This window comes from Heterocephalus glaber, unplaced genomic scaffold, assembly GCF_053883595.1.
Source record: "Heterocephalus glaber isolate CG9 unplaced genomic scaffold, H.glaber_assembly_v1.0 deba00001531, whole genome shotgun sequence".
In the NCBI taxonomy this organism is placed as follows: Eukaryota; Metazoa; Chordata; class Mammalia; order Rodentia; family Bathyergidae; genus Heterocephalus; species Heterocephalus glaber.
This window is the reverse complement of record NW_028258329.1, coordinates 19724495-19749144: the sequence shown is the minus strand read 5'-3', so window position 1 is coordinate 19749144 and position 24650 is coordinate 19724495. Positions and strand designations below refer to the sequence as shown.

At 46.9% G+C, this 24650-nt stretch overlaps 3 protein-coding genes across 7 annotated transcripts in view; 1 reads left to right on the top strand and 2 right to left on the bottom strand.

Moving 5' to 3' along the window:
- Wdr73 (WD repeat domain 73) overlaps positions 1-9442 on the top strand; it is a 35993-nt gene extending 26551 nt beyond the window's left edge. For 2 of the 4 annotated variants that reach the window (XR_015441772.1, XM_021264861.2), the window contains one exon: positions 7557-9442. Coding sequence is in view for 2 of the 4 variants with exons in the window: in XM_021264861.2 (XP_021120520.1) it covers positions 7557-7564 (8 nt within the window). In the remaining 2 variants the exon portion in view is untranslated. Of the gene's footprint in view, positions 1-6961 lie in introns of all 4 variants that reach the window. The other 2 variants (XR_015441771.1, XM_021264858.2) reach the window with 1 other exon arrangement.
- Positions 1-23318, bottom strand: part of LOC101722217 (zinc finger and SCAN domain-containing protein 2) — a 30275-nt gene extending 6957 nt beyond the window's left edge. The window contains exons 1-3 of one of the 2 annotated variants that reach the window (XM_021264852.2): positions 23219-23318; positions 20085-20598; positions 12327-12461 (exon numbers count right to left, since the gene is read on the bottom strand). In XM_021264852.2, coding sequence (XP_021120511.1) covers positions 12352-12461; positions 20085-20496 — 522 coding nt within the window. In that variant the 5' untranslated portion in view covers positions 20497-20598; positions 23219-23318 and the 3' untranslated portion in view covers positions 12327-12351. Of the gene's footprint in view, positions 1-12326; positions 12462-20084; positions 20599-23218 lie in introns of those variants that run through there. The other variant, XM_021264853.2, reaches the window with a different exon arrangement.
- On the bottom strand, positions 848-3322 carry LOC147824890 (uncharacterized). The gene has a single exon (XM_013075066.3). The coding sequence runs from the start codon at positions 3320-3322 to the stop codon at positions 1940-1942; it is 1383 nt and encodes a 460-aa protein (XP_012930520.1). The 3' UTR covers positions 848-1939.
- Positions 23319-24650: the final 1332 nt, after the last annotated feature.

The following is a 24650-nucleotide window of genomic DNA, read 5'->3' as shown; positions in this document are numbered from 1 at the left end:
TTTTTCCCAACTCGACTCTACCCCAATTCTGCCAATTTCAGCTTCTTTTTATCTTACTTCTTTTCCAGGATAATTCATGTTTCTACCAGGTAGGTAGGAGAGAAAAAATTTTTTCAAAAAGCTTAATATTAACTCTCAAGTCGTAAAGCTCTTCAACTCAAGATTCCTCTAATAATCAAATTCAGGAGCTCAAAAACCAAACAAACAAACCCAGAAACTCAAGTGTCAGCCACGAATCTGTCCTATCTACTGCCCCTCCCTGGTAAGACAGCTCTCACCTCTTCCCAGATGGGAATCCTTCTCCGGCTGGCCAGCTATGGGACTCCTCATTCCTGAGCTTCCCCAGCACCTCGTACTCAGTGACCATTTGCCAAATACATGAAGGGATAGAATCAGGGATGGGCATTTCACAGCCTCACTGGTTGGTTTAACCACCACCACTGCCTAGAACTTCCTTCCGTGGCTAATGTAACTGATTCTGGATAGAAATTATTGCAGTGGCCTCCTCAGGATGTCATCCAGCTCCTTAGCTGATTTGGCTATGCTAAAGTCCTGTGGACAGATTGAAAGTGGGGCTCACATCACAAAGAGCAATGGCGAGAGTGCAGATTCCCCAGAAGTGTGCTCTGAAGCTTCTTTCCCTTAAAGGTCTCGGCCACTTTCAGTGTGAGGCCAAGGTGCTGGGGGTAGTGAGGCCGGAGTGTGAACAGTCAAGTTCAGGTTTTTGGGTTTTTTGGTACCGGGGATCGAACTCAGGACCTTGCGCTTTCGAGGCAGGCAGTGGAACCACTGAGCTAAATCCCCGGCCCTAAGTTCAGGTTTTTAACACACATTAGAGGACAGGCTCAGGGAAAGAAAGGGAATCCATTTTATTAGGCAATATGGAGCTTCCATCAAGGCCCCCCAAACCCAGGCCCCATGAGTAGAAAGCAGCTTCATATTTCCAAGACACCCCATCTGCTCCCCTCTTCCCTCCTAACCAACCCATCACCTCACCTGCTGTCATCCCGACTTAACTGTCTTACGGAACAAAGCCCTGGGAGCAGCCAGGATGGCACAGGAAACTAGGACAAACTCCTGACTTAAGCCCAGAGCTCTCCAGGGGATGTTGTCTGCCCTCAAAGTTAGCACTTCCTTAAAAATCCTGTTCTTGGTATCTAAAAGCTACCAGACACCTAGACCTGTGTATAGAAAATAATGACACAAGAACAGAGATGAGATGAGTACAGTGTTCAGAACTGAGAGGGCAGCGGGCAGGGCTGTGTCACCTTGGATGACAGGAAGCCCAACTAACACAGTGGGCAGCTGGGCTCACAGACCTCATGCCCTGTACACTGCACCCCAAGGGAACGAGGGTGCCCACTGGCAGCTGGCTCCCCAGAAGCAAGCCCAAAGACCACCATTCCCAGCAGGCCCTGTCCCTCCCACCAGGACACACTTCCTGACACTTTTTGGAAATAGAAAAGGGCTTCCCCTTCACGTGGATGACAGGATTGCAAAAGGCCCACCACCCTGACCCAAAACCTACACCTAAGACACCAGAGCCAGTTAGCCGGGGGCCCAGGAATTCCACCAGCTCAGGCAAAGGCACTTCAGTCCAACCAAGTGGCAGCCAACCAACCAGAACCCTAGGAACAGATGCCCAGTTTCTCTGGAGACTCCGCCCACATGAAGAAACATTACCAAGGAGAAAAGCAAGGCAGAGAAAGTTAGGAGAGAGGGCCAACAACATCGTGAATGTAACAGAAAAAGACCCCACTTTCCAACCTTCCAGCCTCTGCTGCTCTTGAACTGTAGGGGCCCTGACTCCTGACAAGCAAGGTGCCAGCCTGGCAGACACTGGTCGGGGGGTGGGGGGGGATACCCTGCCACCGTTTGGAACAAATGGCACTGCAGACCCCTGCTCTCCGCAGTTGTCCCCTCCCTTCACCGCGCGGCTTCAGTACAATTTCTCTTTCATATGAGTCCTCTGGTGCGTGATGAAGTTGGAGCTGTTGCTGAAACCCTTGCTGCACTCGGGGCACTTGTAGGGCTTCTCGCCCGTGTGGATGCGCTGGTGGATGATGAGCACCGAGTTCCAGCTGAAGCCCTTGCCGCACTCGGGGCAGCGGTAGGGCTTGTCCCCCAGGTGCGCGCGCTGGTGCATGAGCAGGATGGAGCCGCGGCTGAAGCTCTTGCCGCACATGAGGCACGGGTAGGGCTTCTCGCCGGTGTGCGTGCGCTGGTGCACCACGAGCTGGGAGCGCTGGCTGAAGCTCTTGCCGCACTCGTCGCATGCGTAGGGCTTCTCGCCCGTGTGCACGCGCTGGTGCTTGATGAGGTTGGAGCTCCAGCTGAAGCTCTCGCCGCACGTCAGGCACTCGTAGGGCTTCTCGCCCGTGTGCGTGCCCTGGTGGGCGATGAGGCTGGAGCTCTGGCTGAAGCTCTTGGCGCATACCCCGCACTTGTACGGCTTCTCCACCAGGTGGGTCCTGCGGTGCGTGGCCAGGTTGGAGCTGCGGCTGAAGCTCTTGCCACACTCGCCGCACTGGTAGGGCTTCTCGCCCGTGTGCGTCCTGCGGTGCGTGATGAGCGCCGAGCTCTGGCTGAAGCGTTGCCCACAGTCCGGGCACATATAGGGCTTCTCGCCCGTGTGGATGCGCTGGTGGCGGATCAGGTTGGAGTTGTAGCTGAAGCTCTCGCCGCACTCCTTGCACTCATAGGGCTTCTCGCCTGTGTGGATGCCCTGGTGCGTGTTGAGGCTGGAGCGGTTGCCGAAGCTCTTGCCGCACTCCGGGCACGAATAGGGCTTCTCGCCCGTGTGCGTGCGCTGGTGCGCGATGAGGTTGGGGCTGCGGCTGAAGCTCTTGCCGCACTGGGCGCACTGGAAGGGCTTCTCGCCCGTGTGGATGCGCTGGTGGGTGATGAGGTTCGCGCTGCGGCTGAAGCTCTTCCCGCAGTCCCTGCACTTGTAGGGCTTCTCCCCTGTGTGCGTCGTCTGGTGTCGGCTGAAGTTGGAGCCGTCGCTGAAGCTCTTGCCGCACTCGTCGCACTTGTAGTACTTCTCCCCGGTGTGGGTCCGCTCGTGCGTGACCAGGTGGGACTTCCGGCTGAAGGTCTTCCCGCACTGGGTACACTCATAGGGCTTCTCTCCCAGGTAGGTGCCCTGAAGGCCTATGAACTGGCCGACCTCCCTGCCCTGGGCTGGCGCCTCCCTGGCGTCCTCACCCGTGGTAGCGTCTCCCCGGGCCCTCTTCGGGCCACAGTCTCTGTCCGAGTCGCTGTCCCTGTCGGATGGCTGACCGCAGTCCCCCTCGGGGATTCCCGAGAACATCTCAAACATGTCTGGATTAGAGTTCTCCCCATTCTTTCTCTGTATCTCAAAATCTGAAACGATGGAGAAAAACAAACAAGGTCCACTCAATTCCCTAGCATGAGGAGAAAAGGAAACCAAAGGGGAAAAGTTTTAAATGCAACTTCTAATGAAATTAACTAGAAAAAAAATAAGAGATAAACTAGAAAATCCTTAACACTTTTAAAAAGCAAGTAGGTTTGGGGCTGGGGCTGTAGTTCAGTGGTAGAACCTATGCTTAGAATCTGGGAGGCCCTGGGTTCCATCCCCTTCAAAAAAATAAATCCAGGTTTATTTCCTACTAACTGGATATTTAGCTGTCAGGCTTCATATCTTCATGGTAATCACTTAGATTTCAGTTTCATGTCTTTAGCCGTTTCTCCATTGGGGAATGGGGTCATGTGGGAATATGAAAATCCTAATTAAAGGAAAACAGGTTACACAATGACCTCCAACACTCACCATGTTGCTGATGCTTAGTAGGTGTTCAATTAAATTTGACTAAATGAATAAGGTTTTCTGTTGGTATCACAGAAGTATCCCTAAGGCTCAATCTCTTTTCAAAAGCTCATATACTATTTTGCATTAAAATGTGTCTTATAATTTATTACCCGGGTTTTTTTTTTTTCTTTCAGTAGTGGAGACTGAACCCAGGACCTTCACAATGAGCTACATCCTTAGCCCTTTTCCATTTTGAGACAAGGTCTCCCTAAGTCACTAAGTTGCCCAGGCTGGGCTCCAATTTTCAGTCCTCCTCCCTCAGCCTCCCAGAGTGCTGCGACTATAGGCATGTGCCACCACACCCAATTACCTGACATTTACCTAAGACACAGATAAGCTGACAGAGCCTTTGGAACAAGGACTTTGTCTATCCACAAATGCCTACAAACAAGTTAGTGAGCAATTAATAGGGCCCTTCTGTCTTCAAGGGACCCTACAGACAGACCTTTAACTGGTATCGCAAAACACCTCTCTTCCTTGAACCTGTCAAACTCTACTGCTGGGTGCCTGGCAGACATTTGTGTGGAAGAATCTTTAGGAAGAACTGCTGTAAAAGTATAGTTCCTGGGCCAGGGATTTACCTCAGTGGTTTTGACACCTGCTGCGCAAGCGCAAGGACCCAAGTTCAATCCCCAGTACAAAAAAAAGGGGGGGGGGGCTGGGCTGGGGATTTAGTTCAGTGGTTTCACCGCCTGCTCCGCAAGCACAAGGACCTGAGTTTGATCCTCGGTACAAAAAAAAAAAAGTATAGTTCCTTGCTGAGACCCTACCTTGAAACTAGACCTGCTGAAACAGCTGTAAGCCAGGATCGAACTGTTTTGACCCACAGGGGAGCTGTTTACTGAACTGTGATGGTTTAATGGCTCTGGCTGACAATGAAGCACACCTGAAGTATCATCAAAAACTCATAGCTGGACCAGGGATTTAGCTCAGTGGTTCCACTGCCTGCCTCAAAAGCGCAAGGTCCCGAGTTCGATCCCCAGGTACAAAAAAAGAAATTGTTAGAAACTCGTAGCTGTCAGGAACATTAGTGTTGCCAGGAAGTTGTTGTTGACATTGTTTATACCACACAATGTCCTCTTGGTGAGGGGCAAGAGGAAGTTTTCCTCTTGACCTCAATACCAAAAACAGCTGCTCTGGTCCGGGTGAGGTGGCCTACACTGTAATCCCACCACTCAGGAGGCAGAGGCAGGAGGATTGCCACGAGTTTGAGGCCAGCCTGGGCTACAAAGTGAGTTCAGGGCCAGCCTGAAAACAAAGCAAGACCTTGTCTCAAAAAAAAATTTTTTAAATCCAAACCCAGCTGCTCTCCTGAGCAACTGGTCTGTATTCCCCTGAGGCCCACAGATGTAGCTCCCTTTTTGCCTAGCAGCCTTGGAAGCTCAGAATCAAAAGGTCATAAACAGGGTGGCACACACCTGTCACCCCAGCCTTGGGGGTCGGGAGGGGTTGAGGCAGGAGGATCATGTGAGTTCATGCCCAACCGGGACTACATAAGGAGTTCAAGGCCAGCCTGAACTGCTTAGTGAGACCCTGTCTCAAAATTAAACACCCCCCCCACACCCTAGCCGCAAAAAACCTTATATAGCAAGAACACTAAGTAATTTCATAGCATGTATTTTTGTATACTTTCAAGATTTTCCTCCCATTTTCTTGTTTACTATAATTTCTTTGCTGTATTTCTATTTTTTTGTCTTTTTTCTTTGTACATTTCTAGAAAGAATCTCCAATACTTTCTTTAGAATTCTAAAAAGCATACAGAAATAATAATTTCATTAAGATGAGAGCCTGATGAGAGCATTGAGACTACCTAGTGCAATATCTTGATTTCTAACTATTATTCTTCAATTAAAGAAACAATGGTACTTCGTAAAAATTGTTGATTCCAGGGCTGAGGAACACAAAGTATACCAAGAGAGTCATCTACTGTACCTTCAAAAACTAAATATTTACTCAAAAATGATGGAGACTGGACAAAAGATACATTATTTCTCAGACCTACATCAGACCTGAGAAAGCAAGAAAGACAATTAGTAGGGCCGGGGATTTAGCTTAGTGGTTCCACCACCTGCCTCGCAAGCGCAAGGTCCCAAGTTCCATCCCTGGTACCAAGAAAAAAAAAAAAGCAATTAGTAAAACAATTACCTTAAGTCGCAGTCACATTTCCATTACTAAAGCTAATAAATGGTTTATGTAAGGCTGATGCTCAATTCAGTGACAATCAGTTTACATTACGAATTTCCACACATGGGCCTCCCTCTGCACCAGGGCTGGGTTCCACTCATGGCTTTAGTCAATGTAGGATCCATACTAAGGGGCTGGGGATACAGCTTAGTGGTAGCAAGAGTGCTGAGCATACTCAGACCCTAAGGTTCAAACACCAACACCAAAAAAGAGACCACAGTTAAAACTCAAGTAGCCATATATGTACATATATTTCATATCACATTCATATATATGGTGATACTCCCAAGGTTCATGCAATTGCCCTGCAGCCCCACTGCTCAGACCTCCAGGGGATGCATATGTGTGATCAATAATACACTGAACGTTTATTTATTTTTGAATGTTAAAATTTATTACATTAAAAGACACAATGCTATTAATATTCCTAGGGGCAAACACATTAATCCCATCCTTGCCACTTTCTGGAGCAGTTTACAGAAATTTCTGTCAAAAACATCATGGTGTGTTCTCGTCCACTTGATTCACCAAATCTGACACTGTGTAACTTCCGGCTCTTCTTCAAAGTCAAGATGACTATGAAAGGTCAATGTTGTGAATCAATTCAGGACATCAAAGGAGCCACAGCAGTGCAACTAAAGAAATGAAAGAGGACTTCTAGAACTGCTTCAGAAAGTGGCCAGAATAATGGGATAAGTGTGTCTGAAGTGAAAGGAGTATGCAAGGGGGATTCATGGCAATGTGTCTTTTACTGTAATAAATTTATTTATTCCCTGTATTTTTTCATCAAACCATGTATAGAAACGATGACATGGTGCTCATGCCCACTTGGGCAAGGCCAGGCAGTTGGTTTCCTCAACTTTCTGCAAGAGCTTTTTGTTTTGTTTTGTTTTTGTTTCTTTGCAACTTCTGAGCACAGAACTCTGTCTTATCTCTTCAATAAAGGTCTCCAGGTCAAAGCCCCAATTTATTGTGTGCAAGCCAACATGACCAAAAACATTTTTGAGAATGACTTTGGTAACTATGCTCTTCTGAGTAGGTGACATTAGCTAATAAAATCTTTCACAAACAGACTGGTGAGTTTGGGTGTGAGCTTAGAACAACAGGAAAAGGAAGTAAAAATGCAAATGAGGTTAGGAGGAGGGTGAAACTCACTGACACCAAAATACCTGTCAGGGCTCCCAAAACAGCTGAGACTGTCGGAGCAATGAGAAGGGACAAGAAGGGAAAAGTGGATGAGTGCTTGCTAAGAAAGCTCGGGCAGAAAAGCCCCTCCTGAAGCTTCTGGCCTCACCCCAAGACCACAGTGGCCCAGGGAACTGGGGCAAGCAGAGCAAGCTGCTCTGGTTCAGCGGGGCAAAATGGGGAAGGCCATGAGCAGAGTCACACAGAGGGTCTGTGGGTACAGCAGTGTTTCCCGCACGGAGGAGCCGAAGATGCGAGAGCATTTCTGTAGTGCAGAGGAGGCTTTAACACATGCATTCATCAGGGGACTTTATGATTACTTTTTCTAAAGTAACCATTTTCCATGTGTAAACAGGTGAATGAAGCATCCACATCTAGGAAGGAAGACCTAGAGGACAACTTGAGGAAGAGAGAGATGTAAGCTGGAGGACTCAGGGGAGAAAGGGAAAGATCCAGAGATATGGAGGCAAATGGGAAGCACAGAGGGAAACAAGGTGGCAGAAGGAGCCAAAGAGAGCAGAATGAAAATTTCGATCAATGGGAACAGTGCATGAGCTCCAAGGATTTGAGAGCATGGCAGAAACACAAGTTAGGCAAAAGGAGAAGCAATAAATGTACTAGAGTTCTCAAGAAAACTAGAACAAAAGAACAGGGAGGGCCAGTGCTGGACTGGAACCTAGAGCTTTGCCCACACCAGGAAAGTGTTCTGCCACTGAATTGCACCCACCAGCCCATAGACAAATTTTTAAAGGTGTAATGTATAGGGGCTGGGGTGCAGGTTGGTTGTAGAGGCTGCATTCAGCATGTGGAAGGCCCCGGGGTTAATCCTCAGTACAAAAAAACAAAAAGACATTAAAACCAGGGTTGGGGGAATAAGGTGGGATGTAGGGTATGTTTGTTGAATGCCTCATCTGTAATACTTGGGGGTTTAAAGGGTAACATTAAAATTGATGTGTCATATAATTGAAGTGTTAAGTGTACAAAATTAAACATTAAGATTACTGACTGAAATTGGGGATAGAGAGGAGAGAAACTATCTCAGATGTTAAAACTTTATGAAATCTCAATAATTAAAACACTATTGGAGGAGCAAAAGAGGATATAAAAAGATGTGTCACATACATATACCAACTACCCACAATTAGTATTACTACTAATATAAATACTGCGTACTAACTGCTTATACCACTGGAGCTCCTGTACTACTACTAAAAACATGTAGGGGCAGGGATTTAGCTCAGTGGTTCCGGTGCCTGCCTTGAAAGTGCAAGGTCCCGAATTCGATCCCTGGTACAAAAAAAAATCATGTACTATTAATATTTTTTAAAACCCAGTAAGCAATCTGACCAAAACAAAAAACAAAAAACCAGCAAATCCAAGCTGGACAGTGATACACACCTGTAAACCCAGCACTCTGAGAGGCTGAGCCAGGAGGATAACAAGTCCCAGGCTAGCCTGGGAAACTTAACAAACAAAAATTTAAAAAGGACTGGGGATGTAGCTCAGTGGCATAATGCTTGCCCAGCAAGCACAGGTGCTGGATTCAATTCCTGGCACCACACACACACCACAGGAGTTTACTAACTGAAAGTACAGTGAGTCCCTGACTTATGAACATTTGAGTCTCGAACTTTCACAGCTGTACTGTATAAGACTCGCCATTGGCTTATGAACAAATCCAACTTAGGAACAATTCTAGAAAGGAACTCGTTCTAAGTCTGGGACTTACTGTACTTGCTATTCCAAGATGCCAGGATAAGCACATTTGTGGGTTCAGCTGGACAGGCAGAGGTGATGACACGGGTGTGTGTGTGTGTGTGTGTGTGTAAGGCCCAGATCTCCAGTAGAGGAAATTCAGAACAGTCAGGTATTAAGGAAATGGACAGGAAAGGGTTTTCTAATTATTACTGATTTCCCCCAAAACTACTGAAACAGGTAAGACGTCACCTAATCTATAAAAACTTTTTTTTGGTACCGGAGATCGAACTCGGGTCCTTGTGCTTGCAGGGCAGGCGGTGGAACCACTGAGCTAAATCCCTGGCCCTATAAAGAGACTTTAAATAAGGGCTTCAAAAGCTTTTGTACATAGGGAAGGGAAGGGGCTTGAGAGGAGGGGGGCAATGGAAAAAAAGAGGTGGGATGTACCATATACAGGTACAGATTCCCTATGATGCGAGTAATCATTATATATGCCTAAAATGCACCAATAAATGTTTTGCTATTAAAAAAAATGTTTCAGACTATCCTGTGTAGTTTCAAAGCTGATGAATCTCACAAAATACACACTGAGTGTTACATTGCTAATTTCACAGAGCATTAAGTGTTACAAAGGAACTGAAAGAGGGTGATGCGAATGCAAATAACTGGAGGGGTCCTTGGAGGGGACATTTGGCCAAGACAGGAATGCTTCTCAGTTGTCCGCATAGCATCCTTTTTTTTTTTAATTCATAGGCTTTGTTATACACAGGTTTGTTCTTTTTTTTTTTTTTTTTTGGTACCAGGGATTGAACTCCAGTCCTTGCTCTTGCAAGGCAAGCAGCAGAACCACTAAGCTAAATCCCCGGCCTGGTTTGTTCTTGATATAACCACTGTTTGATAACACAGAGAACCATATATTAGTCTGTGACTAAGTTCAGGTTTAGTCAAACAGATGGTCAGAGGTCTGTCCTGAGACAGACCTGAAGGCATGCATGGTTCTCCTGCACACTGCTAGTAGGAATGGAAGATGGTGCAGCCAGTGTGGAAAACAGCATTGCACTTCCTTAAAAAATTAAAACTATAACCACCATATGATCCAGCAATCCCACTTCTGGGTTTACATCCAAAAGAACTGAAAGCTAAGACTTATCATTTGTGATAATCAAAGGTGGAGATGACCCAAATGTCCAACAAATGAATGGCTCAACAAAATACAGTACACGTAGCAAAATAGCTTTAACAAGGAACAAAGAAGGGCGAGGGATTTAGCTCAGTGGTTCTGCCGCCTGCCTCACAAGCGCAAGGTCCCAAGTTCGATCCCCAGTACCAAAAAAAGGAACAAAGGGCTGCAGGGTAGCTCAGTGGTAGATGCATGAGGCCCTCCCTGGGTTTGATCCTCAGCACAGGGATGGGGATCTGACCCATGCTTCAACATGGATAAGTCTTGAAGACAATTATACTATGTGAAATAAGCCAAACACAAAAAACAGAAACTTTATGATTCCTAGATATGAGCTACCTGGAGTCATGAAAATCACAGAAAAAAACAGCTGCAGTGGCTTGTGCCTGTAGTCCCCAGCTACTCTGAGGTTGAGCCGGGAGTATCACAGGCACAGGAGTTCAGGGTCAGTATGGGCAACAAGACAAGACCCTGTTTTTAAAAAAAAAAAAAAAAAAAAAAGGCCTGGGACCAGGTTCAATACCTAGTACTCCACCCCCCAGCCCCCAACAAAGACTGAAAATAGAAGGCTGATTTCCAAGGACAATAGAAAGAACACAGTCATTGTTTAGTGGGTAGAGTTTCAGTTTGAGAAGAGAAATGCATTCCTAAGGAAACAAGGAAATACATGCTTTTGAGGGTTTGTTTTGTTTTTACAGTGCTGGGGATCAAACCCAGGGCCTCATGCACACTAGATAAGTGCTCTGCCACTGGGCTATCCCTCTACCCCCTGAAATTAACTTTTAAAGATTAAGTAAAATCCTTTGAAAGAGGATTCTGAGAAACACTCTCAGAAATCTAAGGAATCTAATATGCCAATGAATAGTCTCTTAAATGGGTATCTCCCCAAAAATTTGTAAGAATTTTTTACATGGTTATTATCTATATTCCTTCACTTCTAAACTGCCTGTTCCCATCTTTTATCTTTTTCTACTGGGGTGACTTATGAATTGGTAGCTCTTGTAGATCATTGACTTTTGATCTACTACTCTGTAGTCTTGTTGCAAGTATTTCCTTCCAATCCTTGCAAACTTTTTTTTTTTTTAGTTTTTTGAGATGAGGTCTGGCTATGTTGTTCACTATCTTTTTTTATACAAAGGACTTTGTTTCTGTTTTTCATGAGTCCAATACAGTTGTGACCACTTCTGTAATGCTTATGAAGTCCTCCCCTACTCCAAGTTAAAAAAATGTTCTATATGTCATTTCAGATCTTGCACAGTATAGGTCTACTATGATCCATCTGTAATTTATTGCTGTGTAACTTAAGAAGAAGAAATTTATCTCTGCTTAAAGTTAGAATGTAGGAATCCAATTTTAGTTTTTTCAAAATGATTAGATCACTGTCCAAAAACCAATCATTCAACAGTTTGTGAAGTGCCAGTCTCCCCTTATCAATAGACTAAAAGTTCAGCTATAGCTTGATCTACACTAAAGGTTCGTGTATTTTCCCATCCCCAACACTCTTGGGGCTCAGGTCCACAGCAATTAATTCCCTGGCTGCCCTCAGCAATTAATTTCCTGCCTAGCTACAGACCACCCCTCTTCTCTCCCACAACAGAAAGTGTATCAGAATGAGTGAAGGAAACTGCTCTCAACCCTGGGCGGGAGAAACCTGAACCTGCTGTACAAAAGTTACCTTTGTCTTTGTCAGGTAAAAGGGCCGAAGACCAAGACCAGACCAGGCCACAACAAGCCTTTATTAGGGGAATAGATCTGCCGGGCTGTCTCTGAACAAAGGAGAGACAAATGCAATATGGCTGGGGCACGGAGAGTCTTTTATAGAGACTGGGGTGGGGCTTGTAGGGGCTGAGGCGGGGTTGAGTGAGGTAGTGACTAGGGAATGGAGGAGCCGGTGATGTCACTAGGTGGTAGGAGGTGAGCGAGTATTAGGTTACTGTCTAGGTGGGAACAGGGGCATGCTGGGAAGAAGGGTTTGTTCTTTGGTGGGAGCAACCATCTTGGCATGATGTCACACAGGGGAGGGGGCAAGGCACCATAGGAAGAGGGCAGCTACTATACATAATAGCTGCTGAGGTGGTGGGAGACCTATCAGTCTCCATCCCAGGTTTCATTTTTGGAGTTTCAGTCACCCTTGGTCAACTGAGATCCAAAAATATTTTTTAAATTTTAGAGGCCAGGGATTTAGCTCAGTGGTTCCAGTGCCTGACTGGCAAGTGCAAGGTCCCGAGTTTGATCCCCAATACTCACCCCACACCCAAAAAAATTTTAAAACTCAAAGGCCTAGGCATGGTGGTCCACGCCTGTAATCCCACCATTCAGGAGGCTGAGGCAGGAGGATCACCAGGAGTTCCAGGCCAGCCGCCGGGGCTGCATAGTGAGACCCTGTCTCCAAAAAAAAAAAAAAAAAGAAAGAAAGAAAAGAATAAGAAATTCAGAACTCAACAATTTCTAAGGTTTAAATAACTTTTATTACAACATATTGTTATAAATGTTCTATTTTAGCTGTTGTTAATCCCTTACTGTACCTAATTTATAAACTAAACTTTATCATAGGCATGGATGTATAGGAAAATATACACTAAATACAGGATTTGGTGCTATCTGCTGTTTCAGGAATCCACAGGGCGTCTTGAGATGAATCCCCTGTGGATGGGGAGACTCCTGTAACTTATCTATAATAATGAAAAGTTACTCGTGGACTTTGGTACTTTAGTGTGTGTCTGACTCAAATCCCCCCAAAGTCCTTGCTGCCTGACACTGTGGGTAGGCCAGTGGTCCACACAGAGCCTCCATCCTGATGTGGGCTAGGCATGGGCTCTGCCCCCTGGAGCACTGCCCTGGTGACTAGACCCATGGTTCCACCTGAACTCTGCCTGCCTGAAAAACTGATCACTGATAAAAACAGCCATGAACCCTGTCATCAGTTTAAACAACCACCAAACATTTTACAGTTAACGTTCCCGCTCCCTAAGAGTTCTGTATGGCACACATTCCAAAGACTGAATTTAAGTGAATTAAAATTTTGTGCTGAAGCTAAGAATTGGAGTTTAAACGATAACATTTACCTATCCAGCCCTCCAATGCTCCCTATCTCCTTTCTTGCTAAGGAAAATGAATGTGCACGAATGTAGTTATTAAGGGACTGCTTTGCTGGGGCAGCCAGCCCTAAATGAGACCATGGACACCAGTGCTGCTGAGGATGATGGAGAGGTGAACTGTGAGGCTTTGGCTCAACTACTGATTCAACAAGAGTAGGTGTGAAGATGATAACCTCTACTCTCCAGGTCAGGCAGGTTTCTCAAACTTCATAGTGGGAAGAATCTTGGGGCGAGCTTAAATGTAGATGCCATTTCCGTGGGCCCGGGGGTATGGCTGACAGTCTGCATTTCCTACTTGTTCCCAGGCCACTGTTGAGTAAAAAGCTCTACAGCAATGGTCTTTAAACTCTACTGCAAAATAGAACCACCTGTGGGAGCTTTCTAAAATCCCTTGCCCTGGGACTCAGGATGTAGCTCAGTGGTACAGCACTGGCTTATTAGCAAGGGGGAAGGTCCTGGGTTCAATCCCTAGCACCAGAAATGAAAAAAAAAACAAAAACAAAAACAAACCTTGCCTGGGGTATATCCCATACCAAGGAACCCAGAAAATCAATCCCATGGAGTGGGCACGACTGATGTCCTAAAAACTGTGAGTCAAGTTCTCCATCCATCTCCTTTGGGAAACTTCTCAGACTCTGTTTAGTAACAATTCTGGAGTGGGATTTGCATTTTTATTTTATTTTTGTTTTGGGGTTTTTTTGTTGTTTTGTTTTTTCCTTTTTTTGGTACCAGGGATCGAACTTGGGACCTTGCACTTGCGAGCCAGGCAGCGGAATCACTGAGCTAAATCCCCAGCCCTTGTTTTGTTTTTTGAGACAGGGTCTCACTATGTAGTTCAGGCTGGCCTTCCACTCACTATGTCATCCAGGCTGGTCTTGAACTCACAGTACTCCTCCTGCCTCAGCCTCCCGCTGGAATTACAAACATGCGCCACTAGCCAGCTCAGATCTGCATTTTTGTTTTTTGGGGTTTTTTGGTACCACAGATCGAACTCAGTGCCTTGTGCTTGCAAGGCAGGCATGATGCCCCTGAGCTAAATCCCCGGCCCTACACCTGCATTTTAAACACATTTCCAGATGATGCTGGTTGAAGGCCCATACACTGTGCTACTGGCCAGAGGATTTTTATGTGTTAGGAAATCATCAGTTTGGAGCTGAATAATTTCCTCTTTGCTCTCCCTGAGGTTTCAACAGGTTTCATTTGTTTGATTTTTGATAATGGGCTTCTATGAGATCAAATGTATCTCTTCTGTCTTGATGGTGCAACACACCGGTTTGGGGCTATTGGGGGGACCTCCTGTGGCCCAAGTTCACTGATCTCCTGACCCTTAAAAGTCTTTTTCTGCTTATCTCACATAGAAAGTTGGATGAACCTAGGTATAGCCATTAGAAGAGTTCAGGCAAAAAAAAAAAAAAAAGTTCAGGCACAAACTCCCAAATCTGCAACAACTGTGTTCTGATCCAAAACTCAGACCACAGGATTTGTAATCATCTTCTGGCCTGAGGCTTACAAGTAGGATGGTATGACTGAGCGTGGTATGACTGAGCTGTGAACTATGAGAACGGCAGACACTGTGATCATCTACAGGGATAGAGTTCTTTGTTGGGTGGGGTTACAGGGCTCTAACCCAGAGCCTCGGCAGCCCAAGCAAGCATTCCACCACTGAGCTACACTCACAGCCCAAGGACAGATATTTTAAATTCAGGATTGTCCTAAAAAACCTGGGTGGTTATTTGCCACATCATTCAGGGAAAGCACACACACTGAAGACTTCTGGGTTTTACATCCCTCATTGGTAACCAGCACCAGAGGTAACTACTGTCTTGTGGAAGTGGTCTTCCCACAGGCCCATCCGTGAACCCTGTGCTCAGTCTCACTATACCCAAAGGCCGTATCCCTGCCAATTGTCCCTACAGGAGCTGGAATGTTCCTCCCGAGGCTGCTAGTCCAGCCCTCACACATTCAATTCCTGTCAGGAGACAGTGTCACCCCCAGCCCCTACCCCACCCAGGGAAAATTCTCCAAAACTTTGATTTCTAAATTCAAAACCTGTCTACTCACAAAAACATTGTGTTCCACACACTACACACCTGTGGCTGGGATAGATAACCCCAGGTTGGAAGGAAAAAGAAAAGAGATCAAGGTACACAGCAGAGGACAGGTTTTATCGGAGTTAAAACCTTGAGAAGGAACCTTGGCAACTAGATCAGAACAGTACTGTCTCTTACAGGCTATAAGGCTTTATGGGGTTGTAAGAGGAAATCTGTAGCTGCCTTGGAGTCTTTGACTACTGAACCGCTGCAGCTGTGGTCAGCTGTCTTGGAGACTATGATTGTTAAGACTGTGATTTATTAAACTGCTGGGAAACAGATTCAGAGACTACCTATTCTGGGAAAAGGGGGCCTGAAGGAGGAGCGCCTAGACTGGTCATGACCTGGCCAGGATACCAGTGGTCTACTTTCTTCACAGGGAGAGGGCCAGGCAGCAAGCTTATACTTGAGCCAGGTAAGGATGAGATCCTGGAGGTTTTGCAACGTAAGACCTGGGAACCACACACTCCTGCACACTCTGAATTCTTTAAATTTTTTGGTACTGGAGATTGAAACTAGGGCATTCACACTGAGCTACATCCTCATCCCCCCCCCTTTTTTTTTTTTTGGTACGGGGATCGAACTCAGGTCCTTGCGCTTCCAAGGCAGGCGGTGGAACCACTGAGCTAAATCCCCGGCTCCCCCATCCCTTATTTATTTTGAGACAGGGGCTCATTAAGTTGCCCAAGCTGAGCTTGAACTTTTGATCTTACTGCCTCAACCTTCCAGAATGCTGGGATTACAGGCATGCACCACCATGCTCAGTTAAAATATGCTATTTTAAAAAATATCTTTGTTAGCATAAATGATAACATTCATTTGATCTGCTGAATATAAACAAAGGATTAATAATGTGGCTTCTAGGGCCGGGGATTTAGCACCCCAGTTCAATCCCCGGTACCAAAAAAAAAAAAAAAATGTGACTTCTGGGCTGGGGATTTAGCTCAGTGGTGCCGCCACCCATCTCGAAAGTACAAGGTCCTGAGTTCGATCCCTGGTACCAAAAAATATATAAAAATAATGTGGCTTCTAAGAATAAACACCACGCTGGGTAAGAATAAGCAGTCTTATGGGACTAAGCTGCTTATTTCCCTGGGTCTAAGCACAATCTTACTTACTCTCCGTGTCGCAGGCTCCATTCTGCCCCTATTTGAGTGGACCCCACTTGTTTTCAGACCAAAGCTTAGCCTGGCTTTCAGGTTGTTTCTGACAGAGGCTGGAAGGAGGGAGACTGCCTCCTTCCTCCACTGAGCAGGTGAGCTGGCAACCTGCAGGTGGAAAGGTTCCTTTTATTCATCTCAGCAGTACTAAGTTCCCACTCTGTGCGGGGCTCTGTGAGAGGGAATGGGGGAAAGAGGAGGGGACACAGGTTCCTAGAAGAAACAAGATGAGTATCCACCTAGCCATATGGACAGGAAACAAAATGGACTCCGAGAATAAGCCAAAAGAGAAGGAGAATCCAAGTGTCCTGGGGGAGATGACTTCTGGCAGAGAGGATCAGAGATGCCCCAAGTAGGTCTAACTGGGGACGGGAAAGAAGAGCCAAGGCTGGCTTTATGGAGTCTCTTGTGAGTGGGTACTCAAAGGACGACAGGGATTTCATCTCAGAGGTGAGATAAGGCCATTCTGGGACAAAGATGCACAAGCAAGCACAGCTGTGTTCATGGAGCAGCAAGACCTGGTCTGACAGAGCAGGGGCTGACAAAGGGGTGCAACTGGCTGCTGAGGAGGTCTCAGCCAGGTCCCACACAGAAGGAGGTCCTGAGGAGCGTAGGGAGAGTCGAAGCAGATCATTCACTGGCAGGCGGAAGGAGCTTCAGGGTTGAGGGCAGAGGATGGAGGCAGGTTTGGTTTGGAGGCTGCTGCAAAACTCAGGTGAGAAATCCCAAGAGCCTGAATCAGGGCTGCAGATGCGGTTAACATTCACAGAGATGAGCTCTGCCACACAAATGATCACTAACACTCTGGACTTACTGGCATGAAAGGCACTTGAGGGCCAGGGATGTAGCTCAGTGGTGCTGTGCCTGCCTGGCAAGCACAAGATCCTGAGTTTGATCCCTGGTACCACCCCAAAAAAGAAAGAAAGGCACTTGAAACAAGAGCACAAGCAGGTGCCTGCTGGTCAAACATTAAACCACCACCTTCTAATCAGGCCCTGCAATGTCCTCCGCTGGGGGAACACATCCAAATATCCCATCCTAGGCACACAGAAAAGAGGTCAGGAGGTACAGTATTGAGTAAATGCTTGAGAAGTGATGAAGTTAAGTGCAGAGATTGGGGCAATCACAAGGAAGGTGAAACAAACGAAGCCCCACAGAGACAATCTAAGAGGCCAGGTGTGGTGGCACATGTCTGTGATCCCAGCACTTGGGAGGCTGAGCCAGAACGATTACCGAGAGTTTGAGGCCAGCCTGGGCTACATAGTGAGTTCAGGCCAGCTGAACTATATAATGAGACCCTGTCTCAAAAAAAAAAAAAAAAAACAAAACGACAATCTCAGAGGCAGAAGTCTGGAGCAGGCCTCCTTGTCAGATGTCTGGCGAAAGATGTAAGGCATGAGGCCTACAGTACACCAGTGATGAGAACTATAATCACCTCAGACACTGCTGAGACGGGTGGTCTGCTGACCTCCACAACTAAATAACTACCCTGCAGTCTTCTCATTGGCCCTCAACCACTCTGCTGAATTTGTCTGAAGGTCCTGAAGTTCATTACAAACTTATTACATCCATCAGGAGACAAATAAACAAAACCTTAAAACAGGATGAGAGGTTTTTATTTTAAGGTGGGCATGGTGGCATACCCCTATAATCTCAGCACTCGGAGGCAGAGGCAGGAGGATCCCAAGTTTGAGCCCAGCCCAAGTAACTTAGAATCTGTCTCAAAATTTAAAAAATAAAAAAGAAAGGCGGGGATGTAGCTCATTGTGAAGGCCTGGGTTTAATCCCCAGTATCATAAAACTTATAATTAATTAAACTTAGAAACGGTCTGGGGATGTAGCTCAGTGTCCCTGGGTTCAATCTCTACTAACACACACACACACACACAAACAAACACATAAACACAAAAACGTGGCATCTACCAAATACCTATGGAAGCAAAGAGACCTGGGTTTCAATCCTGGCTCTGCCCCTGAAGAGCTATGTGACCTTGCTGAGCTTCCATTTCAGGGCCGGGTCATTGTCACCTCTCAATGTCCATCCCTTTTTCCAGCTTTATTCCTCTTGGTCCTTAGCAGGTATTACAACCTCTGCTCCAAGATAACTTTCCTTTCTTCCTTTTCAGGCTTCTGAAACCCTCCAGACTAGAGGCCACTGAATTAGTCACTTAGTCTTAATCCCTGTCTGCATTCCCTCTTTCCAACATGGCACCAGAACCATCACTTAGCATGACACATGTGTCAATGCGCTAATTAAGAACATGGGCCGGGGATTTAGCCCAGTGGTTCTGCCACCTGCCTTGCAAGCACAAGGACCCGAGTTTGATCCCCAGTACCAAAAAAAAAACCTATGGGCTGTGTCCTCAGGCACATAGTAAGTTCACACCTTAACTCTGCCTCATACAAGCTGTGTGATCTTAAAGCCATCACCTGACTTCTATGGCCATGAGAATCCTGCTTAACTCCCAAAGTGGTGAAGTTTTACGTGAGTTTTGCATATTAAATGCTAAGCACACAGCCTGGCCTACAGAAAGAACTAGAGAAATGCTACCCACTGCTACCATTCATTCTTTCTCACATGGGTCCATTGTCACCCTCTTCTCCTGTTGTCCCATCTCGGGCTGACCCTCATTACTGCACACCCCAGAGCAGGCGGCTTCCTGGCTGCTCCTCTGCCTCCAACCTGCCCACCCCTAATCAAGCCTCCTTCCTATTGCTACATTCCACTTCCTCCAAGGCCCTGTGGGCCCTCTGTCAAGAACTTCCTAAAAGTACTCTCCCTTTCCAACCAACTCTCCCCACTGTCACGGGAAGGAACACACTACCCTGGCCGCGGCTCCTCCCTGTCCTGTGACTTTCCAAATTCCACTCTATCCTGCAACTTCCCGCTCAAATTTTACTTCTCCCAGGAAACCTTCACTGGCCTCTCCTCTTCCCACTTTCTCTGAACTTCCCCAGTTCTCACCAGCACCACAGCAGCCACATCCATGGGCCCTGAAACCATCGTAGGGCACAGGCAGATCTGAAGGAAGTATCTGGCAATCAAGTGAGTCCCATTTACAACCAAAGCCAAGTATACAGAGGTTGGGGAGACAGCAAGCCAGGATCCCTCAACTGACTAGTGACAGAGGAGACAGAAACAGTTAACAGTTCAAAAAAGCCAAGTTTGGGATTACTCTTTTAAGAGTCCAGGGTGACTTTATACCACACAAAGTTCCTAGGTATCAGCTGGATTCCTGGTCATTTATCTTGGTTTTCTAAAACACAATCACTTTGAACAAACTGGACTTTGTTTCTAATTATTTGGAACTACTTGGTGTTTTTTTCTGGGGGGGCGGACTCTTTGAATGTTGCAGAACCAAGCAAAGGTGCCAAGGGGTGGCTCAAAGGGGTCTTCAGCCCCTCTTCCCATAACCTCTACCAACTTCCCAAATAACGTGTAAGTAGAAAAACTGAGCCTACTATGCAAATGTGGTGCCAAGCAGTCCTTGAGCTCCTTCTGAGCTGAAATGCAGAGCTAGCATTGCACACAATGAGGGGATTAAAAGGGGCAAAAATGGACAGGCACGGAGACAGAGTAGTGGGAAGATGTCCCCTGCACTGTCCTGGATTCCACCTTCTCCTCCACTGGGGACCCTGTGAGGTTCTGCATCTTACCACCATCCCGAAGGGTCTGGGTCAAGTCTTCCACCAGGGCCTCGGCCTCCTCACTGCTTTCGGGCCGATGCTCTTGCAGCCAGGCCTGAATTTCCTTTGGCAACATGGTCAGCATCTGCTCCTTCGTGTGCACCTCTGGCCTCAGCCAGCGCCGGCAAAGTTCTCGCAGGCGGCTGAGTGCGCCCTGTGGTCCCCCAGCTGCTGCCTCCTCCTGCCAACCGCCCTTGCCAGCACTCTGGACCAGGAGCTCAGATTCAGGCCCATCCTCCTGCAGTACCGCCTCTTGCACCCAGGAGTCGTCCTCTAGGACCACAGTGGTGGCCACATCCTCCTCCTGGTCCTCTTCCTCTGGAGGCACCTGGAACAAAGGGCTCAGGGGAGCAGTTGCTGCCGGCACCTCTGCAGCCATCATCCACCTTCATGGGACTATCACTCAGGCTTCAGACCTTGAGCCTCTGTCTTCTCCACCCAGGCTCCCCGAGAGGACACTGCCTTCAAATCTCAACAAGAAGTCCTGCCAAGAATCAAGACAGAGAACCAGAGATACTAAGTGTCCTAAAAGCAACTCACAGCACCCCGGGTTAGGCCAGCAAGCGATCTTATATCCTCAAACCAACCTTTCCTGTCCCTCTTAAAGGAAGAATGCCTCATTCCTGAAAACATAACTCTTGCAGGACATAGTGGTTCACACCTGTAATCCCAGCATTGAGAGGCTGAGGCAGGAGGATCGTAAGTTCGAACCCAGCCTGGGCAATTTAGTGACCTAGCAAGATTCTGTTCCAAAATGAAAATAAGTGGCTCAGTGCAAAAGCCCTGAATTTAATCCCCAATATAGGAAAAATAAATAAATATTTCAATCACAAAAGCAGTCCTGTTCTTTCCAAGAGAACAAAGAATGAGTATCAAAAATGCAATGTTTTTAAAAAAACAAAAATCCTGGTCTGAATCAGTTCAGACTTGCTGTAGAACAGGTGACCTTCACCTAACAAACAACTTAGTCATTCAGGGCCGGGGATTTAGCTTAGTGGTTCCGCAGCCTGCCTTGCAAGCGCAGGGACCCGAGTTTGATCCCTGGTACCAAAAAAAAAGAAAAACAACTTAGTCATTCAACCTCAGCGACCACTGAATAGATAATAACACTCATCCTTCTTATCGTATGAGGATATCTTACAGATTAGCAACTGACCAGAAGTCAAGGCACTCTGAGCTCTGCCTGAAGGCAAATATCTCAACTTCATTTTTACTATTCCTTAAAGTATAGGATCCTCAAGGAAAAGTTCCAGGAACCCCTGAGATACCCAAATCTGTGGCTGCTTGAGACTTATATATAAAATGATGTGATATTTGCAAATAACCCATGCGCACCTATGTACTTTATTTTTTGACACAGGATCTCAATATGTATGATTGGCCTTGAATTCACGATGATCCTCCCTCCTCAGCCTCCTGAGTGCCGGGATTACAGGCATGTGTCACCACACCTGGCTTTCCATGTCCTTTAAATCATCTCTAGATTACATCTAATACCCAGAACAATGTAAATGCTATGCAAATAACTACACTGTACTGTTTAGGGAATAAACAAGAAGATGGTAGGAAAAAAGTCTACATGTTCAGAATAGATGCAATTTAAAAACTTTTTTTTCAATCCTCAGGATATGGAGAGCCAACTGTATTAAGTTTCTGACATGCTTATACTCTTTGATCCACCCTTGGCCCCTCAGGATTTTGTGGGGGTGTGTGTGTGTGTGTGTGTGTGTGTGTGTGTGTGTGTGTGTGTGTGTGAGAGAGAGAGAGAGAGTGTGTGTGACTGGTACTTGAACCCAGACTTCACAGTAAGCTACATCCCCAGCTCTTTCTTTCTAATTTAGAAACTTTTTTTTTTTAATTTTGAGACTGGGTTTTGATAAACTGCCCAGACAGGGCTTCAACTTGTGATGCTCCTGCCTCAGCCTCCCAGAGTGCTGGGATTACAGGACCAAACCTAGCTTCCCCTCAGGAATTTATCTTAAAAAATAACCATCTTTGTAGAGTACTTTATTTCCAAGGAATACACAAGCATAGCATCACTCCTAATTTCAAGAAGTTGACACCTTAAAAATCTAGCAGCAAGGCTAGGGTGTATAGCTCAGGGTAGAGTACTTGCCTACCACATTCAAAGCCTTGGGTTTGAGCCTCAACATTGCAGAACTAGCAGCAGGAAAATAATAAATCATGGGGTTTCCATTCAGTGGAAAGTATTCTAAAGTAAATAACTGCTACCTTTAGGGAGCAGTGTCTGAGAAGGGGCCCAAAAGAACCTGCCAGAGTGTGGGAAATGTTCTGTATCTGCACAAAAACACATGCAATTACAGATACATGTATACTCTATTGTAGTATTTTTTAAATTTTTTGTTTTCTTTAACCTAGGGCACTGAACACACTAGGCAAATGTTCTACTACTAAGCTACATCCTGGACTAATATTGACAAGATTATTTATTATTAATGATTTCTGCTAACCCTCCTGATACAAAAATACTGAATAAAACTAGCAAGGCAGAAACACCATACACAGTAAAACCCCAATTCCCTTTAAAAACTAATACAGGGAGAAAAAAGACCTGGACGACAACTCCACAAAATATTGTATTGAGAGCAGTGAAATTACAATTGATTTAAGTTCAGAACTGCAACAACAACAAACCAGAAGAAAAACCGCAGTTTCCAACGTGCAGTTCCCCAAAGCACGGGGAGCTCAGGGAAACTGAAGTGACCGCGAGTTTGCAGCCGAGGCCGGACGAGACACACCCCCTCCGCACCTCAGTTTCCCCGCCTGAGCCACAAAGTCACCGCGCGGGTTGTCGAAAGCCCATCACTCCCCAGAGCAGCCCTGCGCTTCCCGGCTGGACGCGAGAAAAGTCCGGTCGGGTCGCCCCGTCTGGTGCTCAGAAGGGAGCAAGGCATGCCGAGCCCGGGCCGCTGATGGCGCCCCCGACCCCCCTCCCCCCCGCGGGGTTGCCCGGCTGGCTCCAGGCCCGCTACCCCTCGCCTCAGGCTGTTCCCCAGGCGCACGCGGCTCCGGGCAGGTCCCTCCGCTAACCTCTCCTGGAACCACGTCCTGCCCCAGGTCCCCCGCGCGCAAAACCGCCTTACCCGGCTGCTCCACTCTCACCTCGGCTCAAGCCCTTGGGGCACCGAGAACAATGGACGGGAGAACCCCGCCCACCACCGCGCCCATTGACTGCTAAGAACGTCCTCTAGAATCTCCGCTTTTCTATTGGTGAAGACAGCGCCCCGCCGGATGGCGGGAGGGAGGGAGGCCCCAAGGCATTGTGGGAGACGTAGTCCTCTCGAAGCCGGCGGGACCGCGGTGCAGGGAGCCGAGCGGGGGGAAGAGCCTTGCGCAGCGCGGGAGGTCTGGAGGCCAAAAACCCGCGGGGCTGGCCGCCGATATCCCAGTGTTGGCGGAGCTGCACCTGGGGATCGAACTCTGGACCTCTCGCTTGCCAGAGAGGCGCTGTGCCACTGAGCTACATCACTGGCCCTGGTCGTCTCACTTCTATGAGGCCTCCGTGTATTTGCCTGTAATGTCAGGGGAATTTGAAAGTCCTTTCCAGTCGAGAACCTTGTGGCAGCAAGTGACAATGTTCTCGACGGGCAAGGGCAGACCTTGGCACTAGAGAAGTGCATTCAGGAAAAGACCCCGTCGCGTAGCTGTGCACGTGTGCCCAGCTTTGCACACCCCTTTGTTTTCACACGTGGTCTTCCTGCGTGTGCAGGAAAGCCCCGCCCTCTCCGCCACAGATCTCCTGGGCTTCCACAGCCCGCTGGGAACCTGCTCTCTCTTCACTGCCCCAGGAGAGGCACCTTCCCTACCACACCTATTCCACAGCTACGTTTAGTATTCATCATCCGCACCGAATTGCTTGTTAATTCCTGCATAGGGTGAGTGGGAATGGGAGCTGAATTTTTTTTTTTTTTTTCGATACTGGGGTTGAACCCAGGGACTTCACACTGAGTTACTGCTAAGCCCTTTTTTATTATTATTTTTTTTTACTTTTGAGACAAAGTCTCGCTAAATTGCCCAGGCTGGGCTTGAACATGCAATCCTCCTGCCTCAGCCTCCTAGTACCGCCCCCCGGCTAAATCTTGTCTTTTTATAGATTCTGAGATTTGTGCTAGAAAATCCTGTGCACCATTTCCAAGATCATTTGAAATTCACCTGATTTTCACTAATTAACCTTTAATTCCGATCCAACGTGGGACGTAACACGACTTTTTGCTCGAGTTAGTGTCCGGAGGTGTTAGCTCTGACCACATGCAAACAGCGCCATCTCCAGGCTGGCCTGAGAAGTCTACGTACTCTAAGTGTCCGGAGCAAATTCCTGACTCCTTAGAGGCCAGCATTCCTAGAGATCGGAAAATACTAGAGGAAAACGATTTTGGGGTATAGTCTTTTATTGACAAAGATTTGTTTTTCCAGTTATCCATCCTCAGAAGAAACGGAAATTTACACAAAAAGAAAAAGATCTGAGGGGCTGGGGCATGCGCAGCTGATACTTTCTAGCAGCCGGAATCCATTCAT